Here is a 17,839-nt window from a genome sequence, read left to right on the forward strand (position 1 = left end):
TAGATAAAAGAATACCATGTTAGGCATTTTATGAAAGATGATATTTATAATCGATCAATTTTCTATTCTAGACGATGTACTTACAACAGAACAAAACAGTTATAGGATAAAAAAGAATGGAAAGTTGTTTCGTGTATCTGTTTAAAAAGAATTAAATAATAAAAAAAAACATAAACCAACATGTTCTCTATACTCTGGATCTTGTTTCCAACAATTGAAATCGTTACCTTTTAAACAAATATTGCACATTCTAGAAATAAAAGCTTGTAGCATGTAGCTTGGAAGAATACGCCAATCATTGACAAATAAAAAAGCAAGACCATCCTACAAATATCTTGTTTTTGCAAATAATAAAATGATATTCATGTGGTAAAAATGAGTTTATTAAAAAGAAACTACCGACGTTATCCATCATACCTGTGATAAAAAAAAACAACTGAAATCAAACATCAGTTTACGATAAAAATCATGAGTTAGTTGCCCAATACGTTGTATCTTTATCTCAACCTCATCGGGCCACTTCCCATATACAAGGTGATAAAATGTGTCGCTGGAATAGGTCACATTTTTTTCACTTGCTTCAAATATGTTAAAAGGTGGGGAAAACTAAGAAATATAGGATAAGGTCAATAAGGCAAATTCCTATTATTTGTTATATGACAAGCCTAATTTTCCGTAGCAGAAAGTTTCACCATAGGTAAACATCATATAATAAATCTGGACCTCAAATCTGAACCTCGAGTTATGGTGAGTTTTTCTCGTTTATGCCAAAATGTGATTCTATTCCGCTCCTAGTTTCATGATTCAATTAATCAGTTCTAGCAATCATTATGATTATGTCTTGATTCACAGCATATATATAATGCCTTGAAGTCGCAATTTTGAATGCTTTGCATTGTTTACATGTTAAAGTATTGCCATTTTATGTCATGTTTTAAGTTTTTGTATGATTCCTTTGTTATTTTGAACATCATAGAATTTAGCACAACAATATTACAATAAAATGTAAAACATGCACGGTAATTATAAGATTCATTATTCAATATTAAACATGTTGATTTTTTTCATTTCCATTCTCAATTTTATTTACGGTGTACATAATATTTTGAGGTTAAATATCAATTATGTAATGTATATAACTTGACAATGCACCTTATCTTGTTGTGTAGATAAACTTTATACCGGATTTTATTTTCCTATCGTCATTATTCTTCCTGTTGAAAACTGATTTCTGCATTTATTCATGGTGAACACGATGGATTCAAAGTTGTATTATATTTGTACATTGTTATTTGCATGCTGCAGTTTAAATGGTAAGAACAACATGTCGTTTTAATTGATAATGACATTCTCCTTGAATTTTCAAGCGTGCACAGCTGCAACGCATTGCAAATGTTTTACTTTGAGCATTAACAACGAATAGTTTACTTTATAATGTAACAACTGTGTTATCTTAAACTGCATACCACAAAATTAATATTTCCCTAATTTCATGTTTCCTTATAATATTTTCTTCAGGTTTTAAAAATATTTTTTACGGACTATATCACCTAATAAAATAAGCGATTTGAAGGAGAAGTTATAAGATAGACTATAAGTTTACTCTCGCCTCTTACAATTTCTTAAAGGTGGTACCCAACACTTTCACTAAAATTAATTTGGCTCGTTTAATTTTCATAAAATTTTGTCAAAGTACAAAAATATAAAGATTTAAATTTTTTTGAACCAACCGTTTTGTCAGAAAAATTCCACTGGTTATATAGCAGTTTGACAAACACCAATTTTAATCATTGAGAAGCTTAATATTCTTATTACAACATAGCGTAATTAAAACGTTTAGCTGACTTTACAGAGTTATCTCCCTGTAGTGTTAGGTACCACCTTAATTGCGAAAAAATAATGCAATTTAGAAAAATCAAATTGTTTCATGGTTTTATTAAACGAAATGCATGAAGATATTTTTCTTCAAAAACAATTCCATATGACTTTAAGAGAGCTCCCTACCTCCAAGTCTTCTGTGATGGATATACTTTATTTGTAAATATTTACTGCTAAAAAAAAAACCAAATATAAATAACAAAAATACCACTCCAAAGGAAATTCAAATCGGGAAGTTCTTAATCGAATTGTAAAATCAAAAGCTGAAACACATCAAGCAATGTCAACAACTATCAAGCAATGTCAACAACTATCAAGCAATGTCAACAACTATCATATTCCTGACTTGGTACATGTATTTCCTTGTTCGAGTTACTTTTATTTTTGTGTCGTGAATACTAGCCCAAAATTGAGTGTGGAATGTAAAAAATCAACATGTTTAATATTGAATAATTAATCTTATAATAAAGGTACATGTATTAAGTTCTTTTAAAAATCTGGAATGAACTAAAAAACGGGTTCAAAAGGTCCGAAATAAATATTTTATATGTAATTACATGACGCATAGACAAATAGAGAGAAAGAAAAATATGTGATATGCTGGTCTTCATCTTTCTAGCTATTATTTTGTGGTTTGAATGCTGTATTATTGAAATGCACATCAAATCTTACTATGTTCATACAAAATAGGAAAACGTAATCCAATATAAACATAAGAAGATGTTGAATGATTTCAGAAAAGACAACTCTCCACAACAGACCAAACGACACAAAACAATTACAAAAATAGAACATTTGCAAAAAGTGATATGTATACAACTCTCTAACAAGCAATAAACCCTAACTGTAAAATATAAGTGGTATACACTACAGACATAAGAACATATTTTACTGCATTCAAGTATACACATTCAAATCATTGTAATAGACAACTTTCGAGTTCGATGTATTTCCGTCAAAAAAAAAAAATGGTTTTAGTGAACATCATTCTTGCGTTTAGGGACATCGTTCCTATGTTGTGCGAGTGATAAAACTATAATGCTATATTGCTAGAATTATTTGACAAATTTAATTCCATAATTGACAATCAGCACTGTTTTCATTAGGGAATTGTGATTTAGTAACTACAGAACAAACATTAATTCTAGTTTATCCTGAACAATAACGATAACTAAGACGCGCAATAAACGTTAATAGTGCAGGGATAAAGGCGATCCCCACTATTTGGCAAATGACGTCATAGTTGACGAGTTTTTTCCGGTGACGGACAAACATGAAAGTTGTCTATATGTTCATACTTAATATTTGAAAACAATTTTTCAAATTTCAAATATGACACTAACAAAGAGCATAAGAACAAAACGTATCGAATTGAGAATATTCACAATTATTATTGTAAAAGTAGGTTATAACTCATTTTTGACTGAAAACAGATGCCTTTTCTCTAGAACTAAACTGCCGAACAGTAGTTTACCAATGTTGATAATCAAGTAAAATTTACACATCTTTTTAAGACCAAAGACTGCAAAAACATGTCTCTTTTGAGTCAAATCAGCGTATGATTTATACTTATTATAAGATGACATATTTGTCATAAAGGTATATAGTGGCTACATAAAAGATGCACGCTCCATATTAAAGTATTCTCCGTTTACAAACATATTAGAACATCTTTTTACTTTTAGAACTAGCGTAGCGCGATGAAGCCACTATTGAAAGGTATTGAAGCAAATCATATCAACTTTACAAGTAATACACGATGGTCTTGGAGTATAGGTTCTGCGTACTGACAATATTTATCGTCTTAATAACGTGTTACATTATTCTTTTACTGGTCTTTATTAATATTACTTTAACTGATAAGTCTGTTTTTGTGATATCCATTTGACGTGACTCTGTACTTATGCATCCCGTCGTAAATTGAACGACAAAATTATTTTATTTATACCTGTTTGACATCAATCGCGCGATTCTACGCCAAAGTTAATGTTAATCTAACCATGTGTCTGTCAGGGTAAGGATTCAGTCCCAGTACTAAAAATATTTCAACTCTTTATGGGTGGATCTAACATATATAAAAAAGCAAAATGAGGTTGTTAAATTTGATGTATGCCGTTGTGTGCTTCTTTGATACATTTGTTTGTTTTTATAGTGATTTAGATGATAACACAAGGATGGCTGTTGTATCCCTATTTTGAACATGTGTCTGTTTGTTTTGTTCACACATCGTTGTCAATGTAATGAAATTTGATGCGACTGTCATATTAGTGAGAGGTTTAGCTAGCTATAATACCAGGTTCAATCCACCGTTTCTTACATTGAAAATGCCGTTACCAAGTCGATTTTCATCGGAGATCAGTATTTTTGTGATTTTACTTTTTCTTTTGAAGAAACGGAATTGTAAAAAATTTACGTTACAAGCTAGAATTCCATGTTCTAAGCATTGGCGATAATAGAAAATTGTTGAATAGTTGTTGCCCTCTCCAAAAAAAATAAAATTATGTACATGTAGAGATAATTAAACAAATTGATAAAATTAAAAGTAAGAGGTTTAGAAAAAATACAGATCAGTGCAGAATCTGGTATTATACTCCTAAAAACCCCTCAAATGAAACATTTAATTTTTGGGGTTTAACTAAACTTTTACAAAATAGATATTCATAGCTGTTTTAGTTGTTCGTATTTGTTTGAATCAATGTGGATTGGTGTGTTTGTTTTTTGTCTATAGGGATCAAAGGTAAATTTAACAGTTTCAGGGATAATAGTGTAAAAGAAAATAAGTCTGTATCTTAAATGTCGAGTGGGTACTAGTTAAGTTCTATCATCATGCCAGAAACTGAGTTGGTGTTGTTGAAGCTCTTGGATGTAAAGTCTGTACGTTTCAAGTTTTTTTTTCTTCAGTTTGTTGATTTTAATGTGGATCCCAAATAACTAATTATACTTTTTAATGTGTAGACCAATGGTGGGCTTCGATCATGAGATTGTGTTGGGTATATGTAAAGGGTTTCCTTCAGGGGTCGAAAAGATTATTCTACTGTAATGTCAGCCTATATATTTTGTATTTTCAATTTTTTTACATTGTGTGATTGTACAATCTGTATGTGAGGTCAAAAGGTTTTCGTATTTGTGTTTCACTGAGATTGTTACCGTCATACTAGCCTTTGCCGGGCGCATCAAAACAAGACTAGTATACAAACCACTCTTTGACATTCGTAACGTATATATCTCATCATGGGTGATTACTAAAGCAAAGTTAACAGATTTTTGGAATGGTGTAAACGAACAAAGAAGTCATACTGATGAGAGTTTGTCAAGCATTCTTCTGTTGTATCCTTTTATTTCTAATTATTGTTGACAAAAATATATTTTCAAGTATAATAGAATTGTTATAAATACAAGTCAGATCAGACTGAATCGATCATTTTGTTTACTGTAACATTCATGTTGTTATGCACTGTGAAGATATAAGGTTTAAATTATTAAACGTCTCTTTTTTCTCAAAGTCAGTTTTCTTTCTAAAGATTTACGTATTCGTTTTAATTGAAAACAATGGATTCAAAGTTGTATTGCAGTTTGGTAGTGATAATTGCATACTTCAGTTTGTATGGTGAGTAAAATTGTTTGTTTACATCTATAAAATCTTGCTTTTTGTATTATTTTGTCTACTGAATGACGAGTTAAGTCGGCAATTTCTGAAATTAATCCAGGGTCAAATCCATATTACTTAAAACGTACAAAACTAGTTTATAAATAGTTTGACAGTGACTGAAGATGTTATTTGAATGGCGCAGGTTAATTATTAGTGATTGATCTGTTGAAATTAAATTGAATGACTTATCTTTACAATAACTAGCACTATGAGTGTCATGGAATTATACTAGCATGTTCCATATGTTTTCAATATGCATTATTATTAAGACATTTTCGCAGAACAAACCACCCATAGTTAAGAAAAAAACTTAGAAGCATTATTCACAAAAAAATAATAACATAAATTTCACCCTAATTATGTAACGTACGAAGTACGAATTTGCAAAAGTAACTGAATGGACAAGGAATTTGTAATCAGCTTTTACACTTTAAATTGCTTGCTATTGGTTCTGAACTCACTGCTTGCTGCTAATACTCTAGTAGTTTCATTTAAAAAAAAAATATAGACGAACACCTTCATCAACAGGAAGTACTATCAGTTAGATTTAGGTGGTCTTCTATTATTCTATATAAGCTTACACAGTTTTACATTTTTTGATGTCTCGATAGGCAGCAACGTCTGTATATTATGTTCTTATGTTTTGTGTCAAGGATTCGGAATTAATCAATAGTTTTAAATTGTCCTGCATTACTCAGATAATTTTTAAACATCTGCTTTGTATATTACCTTTCAAAGCCAACAACAGCTTAAAAATATATATACAAAAAAAAACATGTTTCTATTCTAAGACTGAATATCAATCAGTTCACATACAAAATCCAAATCCGATGTATTAAGAAGCTATTTACAATAAAAAAAAATCTTAAATATGGGTATCGATAGATTTAGTACCCAGTTCATTTTTAGTCCCAGGAATAGATTACCTTATCCGTATTTGGCACAACCTTTTGGAATCTTGGATCTTCAATGCTCTTCAACTTTGTACTTGTTTGGCTTTATAACTAATTTGGTATGAGCGTCACTGTTGAGTCTTATGTAGACGAAACGCGCGTCTGGCGTACTAAATTATAATCCTGGTACTTTTGATAACTATTTACACCACTTGGTTGATGCCACTGCTGGTGGACGTTTCGTCCCCGAGGGTATCACCAGCCCAGGAGTCAGCACTTCGGTGTTGACATGAATATCAATTATGTGGTCATTTTTATAAATTTCCTGTTTACAAAACTTTGAATTTTTCGAAAAACTTAGGATTTTTTGTCCCAGGAATAGATTAACGTAACCGTATCTGGCACAACTTTTTGGAATTTTGGATCCTCAAGGCTCTTCAACTTCGTATTTGTTTGGCTTTATAACTATTTTGATATGAGCGTCACTGATGAGTCTTATGTAGACGAAACGCTCGTCTGGCGTACTAAACTATAATCCTGGTACTTTTGATAACTATTTAGTACTTAAAACAATCAATGTTTATACTAATAACAATATTTAAAGACTTAATTAATGTGTTGAATAAATAACTTCTTAGAATAAGATTTTTGTTAAAGGATCCAAAAAGATAGATCATGTTATAAGATAGATGTCAATATGATAGAAAAGGACAAAAGTACTTATAGTATTGCAAATCATGATCTGATAAAGGTTTTGAAAAAGATTAATTATTTTATTAATTTTATTTCACTATCATATCAATCTAAGGGTTGTTTTGTTTTGTATACCGTTTGAGGTGTCGTAACAAACAAATATCTTACCACTGCAATAAAATATTACTGGTCAATGAATTCAAATAAAGCAAAATTAAAATATTTTATTATTACAGTGTGTAAGCCTAACCCATTACAATACACAAACTTTTCGTTATTACAAAAACAAATGGTCACTGAATGTTTATACCACAATTGGACTATTTGCGCAGTCAAAACATTTTGCAGTAATATTACCTAGGACTATGCATAGTCTATTTAAACAAATGAACTTAACATATTGTAAAACAAGAATGTGTCCATAGTACACGTTTGTCCCACTTGCACTAACATTATCTATGTTAAGTGGTCCGTGAAATTGGGGTCAAAATTCTAATTTGTACTAAGTTTCAGGTTGATTGAAGTACAACTTTATCATAAACTTTCTTGACCGAAAGCACATAACATAAGCGGGACAGACGACCGAATAGACGCACAGACTGAAAAAACAACAACATAACACTCCTTAACTATCGTAGGTGTGGCCTAAAAATGGAATGTTTTCTCATTGGATCGGTTCGTAGGATATAAATATACTGGAAAAACGAAAAAGTATAGAATGAGAATACCCTGAGAATAAAAGCACGGGGTTCCTAAAATTTGACTGAAAGAAATGATGTCATAAAAGACAACAGTAAATGTTTGTCTTTTGGTTATTTTTTCTTTTTCGGTCATGACTAAGTCAGTTATATTTGACTGATGAGAGTGAATCAACCTTAATTATATTTCGCGTTTTCTTTTGCTGATGTCTAAATCTTGCAAAACCAATATTAAAATGATTTATTTTTCAGTTAACCCTCACATAAAGGACTGGACACCTAACATTCTTTAAGGATAAATTGACGTATGATATGTTTAACGCCAAAAACTGGATTTGAAATCTTTGTTTGTGTAGAGTTTTTGAACGCTGCGATCTAAATACTTTTTTATCTGATGATAGAGAACGATGAGATAAATCTAAATCGAAAAATTATTATGGACACCATTTATTTAAACATAACTGAAAACTTTAATACGGGTGTGTGTATTTTTATAATTTCAGTACCAAGTGTTGAAGCAGGAGAATGTTGCAATTCATACGAGGATGCACTGACTACTGAGCATTCAGCACAATACTGTCCTGATTACTGCTGTGGTACCCCGCTGGTAAAGCTTTATTGTTGTAGTAACGCAGTTTTGAGAACAGGGGAAGATAATCGAGATGATTTCTGTATGGACTGGTTTGGAGATCACTTGTTAGTATTTACCATTATATTTGTCATTTGAGTATTATTTCACTGAGGTACACGAGAAATGACGCAAAACTATGATTGCACAACATAATTTGATGGAGATTTTAACTATTTCGAAACCGGTACACCAGTGAAAAAGAAAATTATGTAAAAATAGCAATGTCTGTTGACATAAAAATCAGAAAGGCAAAAATATTAAAAAAAAAAAAGAGAAAAACATAAAGGTTTTTATTTTATCTTGAAAATTTTGAAAACAACAGTAGAATATCAGTTAAATTGTGTGTAAACATTGAACATTTCAGCTACGTCCCGATTGTTGTTGTTGTATTGATCATTGCCTTAGTAACCTGTTGCTGTTGTGCATGCCGCAGACGTCGCCAAGGGGTTATAATCCAAACACAACAACCAGGTATTATAATTCTATGAAACTTTATAATATATGTAAATCTGTATTCATTAACATGATACACTTAATAAAAGGGATTAAATCTCATTTTGGTACAGGAATTTTTCTTACAAAAATTGGTAAAACTTAAATTGCATTAAAAGAATTGATTTGCAAATAAGAGTATCATTTTTTTTACTGTTAATTTTAATAATCGAATATATAGAAACAGAATAGAACATACTAGAAGTAATTGAAACTTTCTGTTTGAATCTTCGTCCGCGATTTTCAATTTTGTTGAAACACACACAAAATATATCCAAAAAATTTAAAAAAAAAAAAAAAAAAAGAAACCGGGCTCATGATTTGCCGGTATGCCAAACGTGCGTTTGTCGTCTACATGAAATTAATCCTGTATATAAAAACAAAAGTGCCTAAATCATTTTACCATAAAATGAGACGAAAGGTACAAAAAGGATATTCATAACGCGTAAGCCGCAAGCAAACTCAAAATACCATGGCAAAAAAAAAAAAAAAAAAAGTCTAAAAGATAAATAACAGTACAAATCATACAGTACATAGAAAACTAAAAACTGATCAACACGAACCCGAAGAAAAACATGGTGGGGGTAGAGGTGGTGTAAATTCAAAATTCAAAATTTCTTGAATGGTAAATAGATCCTGCTCCAAATGTGGCTCTATGTCTTATTGATAGGTAAGTCCTATGAGAAACATACGTTGTGTGGGGAGTTGTGTGACATCAGAACTCACAGTAAAAAAATGTGACCGAATATAGTATAACAGATTGTTTTTTTTTTAGGAAAGAATATATGTAATGGACACACGAAATTATATATGAAATATGTTTATTTTTTAGCTACACTATTGATACACCAGCAACAAACCACTACACAGGACCCATACCGTGCAGGATATAACCAGTAATATATTAAAACCAAAACAGTGTCATGCACCTTTTTTAAAATATTTGTTTCACTTGCGACAGAGTTACGGAAGCAAGCCATATGCGTACTGCTTCCGTCAACGCTGTCATTTTAAATTAATTTTCTTGTCAAATTTGTTATAATAAAATTTTTAAAGGGAAGTCAGAATGGTGGTTCATAAGTATTTTGGATACATGTATATAAGCATAAGAATATCTCATTTTATCCCTTTTTAAAAAAATCCACGTGGTTCAAATAAGCCAGTTATTTTAGCATTAACACTTTTTATTTATATAGAGATGTTCGACCACATCCACTCAGCCATTATTCCTTGGACATTTTTTTAGAGTTAAAATATAACATTTAAATTGTTGCATTTGCATTGTACAATAGAAATAATATGCAGGATAGACATATTTCTGTGTCAACAGTTTATGTATAAAATGACTAAATTAAATGTGTAATACAGTGTAAATAAGGAACCAAGCGCTTGCTTAAGTATGTATTAATATATGTTGTAGTTTTAATTTCTCACGTTTGCTTGCACCATGTTGTCCCTATTTAGTTTATAGCAATGCTGTGGAATTTTAAGTTCAAATTAAAGTATTTTATTATAACGTAATTTCGTTGGTCTTCATTAATTTGAAATTGTGTTAAAACTTGTTGTTTTTTTTATTTGTGCATATGCCTATCATGCAATCAACATTAAAAAAAAAGAAGATTGAAGCTCTGTGTTATAAGCATGTTTCTATCGATTAATAGTTTTGAACATCGGTAAACTACTGTTGCCTTTATTTTTCAAAGGAGTACACATATATGTAATATTTATATATACGCATATCAAAATGGTTGTTTTATACATAATTAACAAGAACAATTGATAGAATAATAACACAAAAATAATAATTATATAAAAAAGATAGGCAGTGCGTGAGCCTGCAAAAGAGCCTCCTTAACACTAGGGTTTCCGGCTTCGAAAAAAGAGCGTGTTTTGCGATTTTACCGGTCTTAATTCAGATCCAAAGATATGTGACAAATAGAAAGAAATATAGAAACATCCACTTTAACATGTGAATAAGAAATCTCTAAAGGGTATGTCTTCTTTGAAAAATATATACATAAGCAAAATATGCATAATAAAATAGTATTCTAGAAATTAGAAATTAAAAGTTTTGATGAAAATATTCCATAAGTTTTGAAATTGACGTAAAATTCAACAACTTCAAAATGTATCATAAGTGATATCAAACCAGTGTATTGCTGCATTTTGTTTAGTGTTGCACAAAACGATCGTGCTACTGCAGACATAAATCGCACAAAACACTTGTTAAACAGGGTTTTCAGAAAAATATGTTTTTTTATTATTGTTTAGCAAGAATAACACAATTATGTGTTATTTTTGGTTTGTTATTCTATGCAATGCATTATAACGCACATGTTAGTCCAAAGAGTATACTAGGTTTGTTTAAATAGGTTGAAAAGGGGAGGCGAAAGTACTAAAAAGGACATTGAAACTCATAAGTCGAAAATAAACTGACAACACCATGACTAGAAGAGAAAAGAAAAAAAGACAAACAAACAAACAATATTACACAAAACACAACATAGAAAACTGAAAACTTAGCAATACGAACCCCAATAACAACTGGTGGTGATCTCAGATGCACCAGAACGGTAAGTGGAGATCCTACTCCTCATGTCACCCGTCGTGTTGCTCATTTTCCTACAAAACTAGTAATAATTTGTATTTGGTAGATCACATTAAAGAAAAAAGGACGGGATTGTGGTTACGATATTAGGAACATGATTACTTTAAAGAAAAGTAATCTAATGTAATCGATTACATATGAAATAGGGTGTAATTGTAATGTAATCGATTACATTTTATTAGCAAAAGAATTGTAATTTAATCGATTACATTTTAAAGTAATCGACCCCATCCCTCCAAGAAGAAGGACACATTTGGTTCCCATATGAATGCTGATTGATTGTCCTCCAAACGTAACAAAAATGTTGTCAATCAGAAAATCGAGCAAATAGCTAATGTTTGTTTCAGAGAAATTTTGTTAGAATCAGAGTGATTTTTTACAAAGAAGGATTTGCCCTCTTTAAGACAAGATACGTCTATCTACATTGACCATTTTTTTGGGAAACAAAGCAGGACCAACTCATTCATTTTGTCTTTTACTTTGGAATGGAGAACTTTTTGAAAGTGTTGAAAAGTCAACTGTTTTAATGATGTTGCAAGACGGAAGAGTCTTAGATTATATGTACTTCTTAAAAATCTTTGGATTTTTTAAGTATCCACATCGATATCTGATTCGCGCCACTTCTAGAATAAGTAGTTTCACTGTAACGTTGAAGCCTTTCGTTGGTTGCTGATAAAATTGATGTTGATAATTTAGAAAGAAGTTTCGTGAAGCACTTGGAAGACCCAGCAATATACCTCTAAACACTTATGTACTTTAGGTATCCAATACAATGATGAAAGATCGAGTTCTTCATCTTTGGTTGAAATTCCAAAAATGTTGTATGACGACAAGTTTGCAATCTTGTATCATATTAGTTTCTGTGCAACTTGTCATCTTAAAGGCGTATCACCATTCGGGAATGTATGTAGTTGCCAGAAAAAAACATAGATATATTTACATGTAATGTTAAACAGATCAGTTCGATTAACCAGTGGATGAATGTTTATAATTCGTTATTTAAGGTTTTGTTTAGTGCTTTAGTTTTCATAAATTTTATAGTCCTTGAATCACGTTTCCACAGTTTTTATAAAGTTCTACAAAACCTACGAGACTGGGTGCGTCGATTTGGTAAGCGTGTTCTGCTATGCATGCAATATGCAAGCTTCGAATCCTGAATAAATCAGAATGTAACTATGAGGAGTAGGACACAAATAATACTACAAAAGTATGTCTGAAGGTTTCGTGGATTGTCATTGTAAATCTTTGACACGGGAAAACCTCTAATACTTTTTATACACGTTGAAGAGTAAAATGTTTTAATTTTGTTGCAAGAGGAAATATACATAAATCTTATGTACTGTAACAGATCATATGTTTTTTAGAATTTACATTCGGTTCACACAGTTCCTAGGGTAGGTAATTTCGCCTTTAAAGCCCAGCTTTGATTGATGTTAAAACCGATGTTAACAATCTTAAAAGAGGTTTGGAAGGGGCCCATATACTATCCTGCAAAAAGAAAAAATAACAAAAATACCGAACTCTAAGGAATATTCAAATAGGAAAGTCCCTTATCAAATGGTAAAAATCACAAGTTTAAATACATCAGTCTAATGGAAACCAACACATATAGTTGTATGTTAGAACACTCATTCAGTTCTATCTCATTTCTAAAACATTGTGGTTTGTGTCATTGACGATTTCATATTAAGCACTGTTCCAATTTTAAAATAATAATTATCAATTTCGTTCCTCAACATCGTGAACTGGCATATTTACCCCGATTTACCTTTGTTATTTTTGAATTTCATTTTGCTATACATTTCTGGATTGCTTTGGAAGTAGCAAAAATTGCAAAAAGTAGTATTCTTAAAAATTATATTTTGTGCATTGAAGAATGGTGTACTTTCTCAGGTTTAATGCTCCCATAATGTTTTTGCCCATTTATTCAATACTAGTATCCCTAAAGGACCTTGAGATGAGGAACTCAAAATGACCAGAACTGTTTAAGGGGCTGTTGAGATGAGAAAAGAAATATGTAGATTTGTTCCTAAATACATCATTAGAAAGGACATTTTTTTAAATGTATTTTATAATCAGAATTTAAGGATTATTTCATGATGGAAGTGATATTTTTCACAGTCTTTTGGAGTCCAGCAATTTTTAAAAAAGTTAATCGCACTTTCCACCCGAATATCTAGAATGTATAAATGTATCGGCTTCGATATGAGCCATCATGCATACTCAAGTAAACGATATGGACTGAGCATATGAGGAAAATATTACAATTACAGCTCATGGTAAAATAATATATAGAATATTGCCCCATATGAAAATCCGTTAAATAGTCTTTTTTGTAAGAGACTGGATCATTCTTACTAGTATCATTTGTTGGGCAGACGCGCGTTTCGTCAACTTAAGGAAACTCGCCAGTGGTGCTTAAATCAATCCAGCCGGATTGATACATCTTATTAGCAAATGCTTAAGATCCACTTCCCTCCTCTTCATCTTTTGCTGATTAGTAGAAAAGTTTGGATCCACAAGGTTATGATTGCATTGGTTGCAGTCGTAACTGACTGCATCCAATCAAAAAGCACATATTACATGATCACGTTTAAATGTAGAAAATGTTGGTCAACAATTGCCATGTACTGAATGTTCAACTTGGATTTGGTGTTGACATGAATACCATTTATAACATTAGTATGAATTTTTCGATATACAAAGGATTTTCTTATCCAAGGCATATGTTACCTTATCCGTATGTGTGGTACAACTGTTTGGAATTTTGGGTCCTCAATGCTCCTCAACTTTGTACTTGTTTGGCTTAAGAGCTATTTTGATCTGAACGTCACGAATGAGTCTTATGTAGACGAAACGCGCGTCTGGTGTATTCAAATATAATCCTTTACCTTTGTTTATCTGTATCCCTAAAATCGTACGACGATATTCAGTGACAATATACATCTTCTTAATCAACTACTAGTAATAGAAGTTCCTATGTGCACAAATGTTGGAATGTCAACGTATATTTTCATTTCCTGCTTCACTTAGTTTGTAGCCCTTAGATACTGCCATGTGCATACCTCTCCACTGAAGAGTTCAAGTGCTACCTTTGGTCAAGAATAATGTATTTAGAATGGGCATGACTTGAATCAACCGATAAATGGCACAAATGCTGGTTTAAACTCTCAAGGCTATAGAGAAGGGAAGTGAATCGTTATCCATGGCTAGCGAAGATTGAAGTGAATCTTAACCCTTGGCCAGCGAAGATTTAAGTCAATCGTAATCCTTGGCTAGCGAAGATGGAAGTCAATCGCAACCCTTGGCTAGATAAGATGGAAGTCAATCGTAACACTTGGCTAGCGAAGATGGAAGTCAATCGTAACCCTTGGCTAGCGAAGATGGAAGTCAATCGTAACCCTTGGCTTGCGAAGATAGAGTTGAATCTTAACCATTGGCTATCGACAATTGAAGTCAATCGTAACTTTGGCTAGCGAAGATGGAAGTCAACCGTAATCCTTGGCTAGCGAAGATACAGTTGAATCTTAACACTTGGCTAGCGAAGATGGAAGTCAATCGTAACGCTTGGCTAGCGAAGATGGAAGTCAATCGTAACCCATGGCTAGCGAAGATGAAATTGAATCTTAACCATTGGCTATCGACGATGGAAGTCAATCGTAACCCATGGCTAGCGAAGATGTAAGTCAATCGTAACCCTTGGCTAGCGAAGATGGAAGTCAATCGCAACCCTTGGCTAGCGAAGATGGAAGTCAATCGTAACACTTGGCTACAGAAGATGGAAGTCAATCGTAACCCTTGGCTAGCGAAGATGGAAGTCAATCGTAACTCATGGCTAGCGAAGATGGAATTGAATATTAACCATTGGCTATCGACGATGGAAGTCAATCGTTTACCCTTGGCTAGCGAAGATGGAAGTCAATCGTAACCCTTGGCTAGCGTAGATGGAATTGAATCTTAACCATCGGCTAGCGAAGATGAAAGTCAATCGTAACTTTTGGCTAGAGAAGATTGACGTGAATCTTAACCATTGGCTAGCGAAGATGGAATTGAATCTTAACCCTTGCTAGCAAAGATGGAATTGAATCATAACTCTTGGCTCGCAAAGATGGAAGTCAATCGTAACCCTTGGAATTTGCTAGCGAAGATGGAAGCTATAACTATTGAAGAGTATTGGGAACCCCAAAATAAATAAGTCGTAACAAATTCGGCATCGAGTTGGAAAACTAAGTATTTTTAATAATTGAAAATGTCAAACAAATAGTTTACAGAAACTGGCTTAATAACTAAAGAGATACAATTTTGTGCATCATGTTTAATCTTTTTCTGCTTTGGATATACACAGAGGATAGTTTTTATGACTACAAAGTATGTACATTAGAAATACTTCATTTACATATATTTTAAATAAAGTTTTAAAAATCTTGGTTTTATTGTGAAAACAAATATATTTATTTTTGTAACGGGAAAGGGCTAGGAGCTCATGATAATGTTATTATGATTGACATTACACACAATCAACAAAATTAATTTCACAATCGTTATTTAGCTTTATACAAATTTAATCAATTCAGTTTCCATCCTGAAAATGTTGTGCGTGTTCGATTTTCCTTGCTTAAAATACGACCTTGATGTTCATATATATTTCTCAAATAAACAGTTCCGCCTCCTCTGACGTATTTAATTACAAATCCAGTAGAACATGCATCATCAGCGGCGTGTTCTGTGTCTGCGTGTAATTTCCCACAAGCTTTTCCATCAACAACTAACTCTGTTCCAAATTCTCCAATACCACCGTCATTTATTCTGGAATCTACACAGAGTGTCCAAGTAAAGGCATACATCCCGCTAGATGGTGCTTTGAATATACCTGTATTGGTGTTGTAGACACCAGCTGTGTTTGTTTCTGTCTGGTCAAAGATCAGAGATTTTCCCTGTGACAAAAATTTGCTATGACCATCCACGAAACCTTCAGACATATATGCCGAAAAACCTACGAACGCTTTACTGTTTCTATGCTCCGAATCTGAAAAGGAATAGATGATAATAATTCGACAATTTTACATTGTGACAAGGTCGAAAATAAAAATTCTGGATGCATTTTTTTCGATAAACTTTAGGAGTTATGTAGTCAATTCTGGCCTTGAAAAATAAATAACAATATAGAAAGAACATTCGTAGACCATGTTCAAATCCTAAACTAATGGACTTTTAAGAAAACTGTTTGTACGACTTTATAGAGTTCAATGTTTTAAACCTGCATGTATTTTTAGATACGATAATTTTTGTCTGCATTTAAAACTAAAATAAGCGTGTATAAATCCTAAGCGCTTTTCCGCTATATTTATCTGGGACGCGTAAAGATGTATACGAACTAAAACAATCAAAAAGCATTATGATAAAATAGACTTAAAGATCAAGAAAACACAAATCTAAAAACAAGTTGTTACGTATCAACAGTAACGATAATATCTAGTTTTACTTTGACAGAAGCATTATTTTCGGAAATCGGGTTGACAAATACAAAGCAAGTCAATTTATCTCGTTAATCTATGTTTTGCGTAATTGTTTCGATATTGACTTTATATAGTTCTAACCGATGTCATCATTCTACTTACTATAGCTATCTGTTCTGGAAAGACGTTCTAGAAACACATTTTGTAGATGAACCAACTCGTTTCTTAATTTTCTTTCAGTTGATTTCAACTCAGTAACCTTTTTTGGACACTCCTCACTGTCCACACACACAATCATAATAAGAGATAAGATAACAAAATATAACATAGTTACCAAGTTTGACTCTTTCAGAAGTAGATAAGATATTTTCAATTTCCACATATGTGCATTATATATACTTATACTTGAAATTTGATATAGGTGTAACCATATTACAGTTGTTATCATGTAATCACGCAATATATAAATATATACACTGTTATACTTTTATTGATATATCTAGGAATTACTTCAAGATCTTAATTAAAAATGTATAATTACTGCTTGGTCAAAATACGTAATTGTTACAGTAAATTTGGTACCGTCGATTGTGTCATTAATATAATTTTTAGTGAAATCTCACGATTGAACAGTTTATATGAATAAAATTGTAATGGAGATGGGGAATATGTCAAAGAGCGCACTACATTAAGTTATTTTTCGGGAAGAATTGGCAAATTAGGGTCGATTGAAACAAAACAGTACGACAAAAGAGTTGATTTCAGCTTTCCAACTGTGAACTACACATTTCAATGTATCTACATTCCACCAGCATCAGCGCATGGAGTACATATTTCAGAT

The 17,839-nt window shown here is 32.0% G+C and overlaps 2 protein-coding genes across 3 annotated transcripts; one reads left to right on the forward strand and one right to left on the reverse strand.

The window, feature by feature from the left end:
* The first annotated feature begins 1,187 nt into the window (after nt 1-1,187).
* LOC143085190 (uncharacterized) lies at nt 1,188-10,450 on the forward strand. 2 transcript variants are annotated; one of them, XM_076261421.1, is made up of 4 exons: nt 1,188-1,313; nt 8,315-8,507; nt 8,807-8,913; nt 9,767-10,450. In XM_076261421.1, the coding sequence occupies exons 1-4, from the start codon at nt 1,244-1,246 to the stop codon at nt 9,832-9,834; spliced, it is 438 nt and encodes a 145-aa protein (XP_076117536.1). In that variant the 5' UTR covers nt 1,188-1,243; the 3' UTR covers nt 9,835-10,450. The 2 variants fall into 2 exon arrangements, with proteins under 2 accessions (XP_076117536.1, XP_076117537.1); XM_076261422.1 differs by lacking the exon at nt 1,188-1,313 and adding an exon at nt 5,364-5,485.
* A 5,618-nt stretch (nt 10,451-16,068) lies between these two features.
* LOC143042970 (uncharacterized) lies at nt 16,069-17,380 on the reverse strand. The gene is made up of 2 exons (XM_076215472.1): nt 17,161-17,380; nt 16,069-16,568 (listed from the first exon to the last, which is right to left on the reverse strand). The coding sequence occupies exons 1-2, from the start codon at nt 17,378-17,380 to the stop codon at nt 16,108-16,110; spliced, it is 681 nt and encodes a 226-aa protein (XP_076071587.1). The 3' UTR covers nt 16,069-16,107.
* Between the last annotated feature and the right edge of the window lie 459 nt (nt 17,381-17,839).

This window comes from Mytilus galloprovincialis, chromosome 8 (assembly GCF_965363235.1).
Source record: "Mytilus galloprovincialis chromosome 8, xbMytGall1.hap1.1, whole genome shotgun sequence".
Taxonomy (NCBI): Eukaryota; Metazoa; Mollusca; class Bivalvia; order Mytilida; family Mytilidae; genus Mytilus; species Mytilus galloprovincialis.

Excerpts from the sequence above, each read along its gene's own strand:
- LOC143042970 (XM_076215472.1), bottom strand. The coding sequence starts at position 17,380 with ATGTGGAAATTGAAAATATCTTATCTACTTCTGAAAGAGTCAAACTTG. Across the intron at positions 16,569-17,160 it reads TTCCAGAACAGATAGCTATA|ATTCGGAGCATAGAAACAGT; the intron begins GTAAGTAGAATG and ends ATTCCTTTTCAG.
- LOC143085190 (XM_076261421.1), top strand. The coding sequence starts at position 1,244 with ATGGTGAACACGATGGATTCAAAGTTGTATTATATTTGTACATTGTTA. Across the intron at positions 8,508-8,806 it reads GACTGGTTTGGAGATCACTT|CTACGTCCCGATTGTTGTTG; the intron begins GTTAGTATTTAC and ends TGAACATTTCAG. Across the intron at positions 8,914-9,766 it reads AATCCAAACACAACAACCAG|CTACACTATTGATACACCAG; the intron begins GTATTATAATTC and ends TTTATTTTTTAG.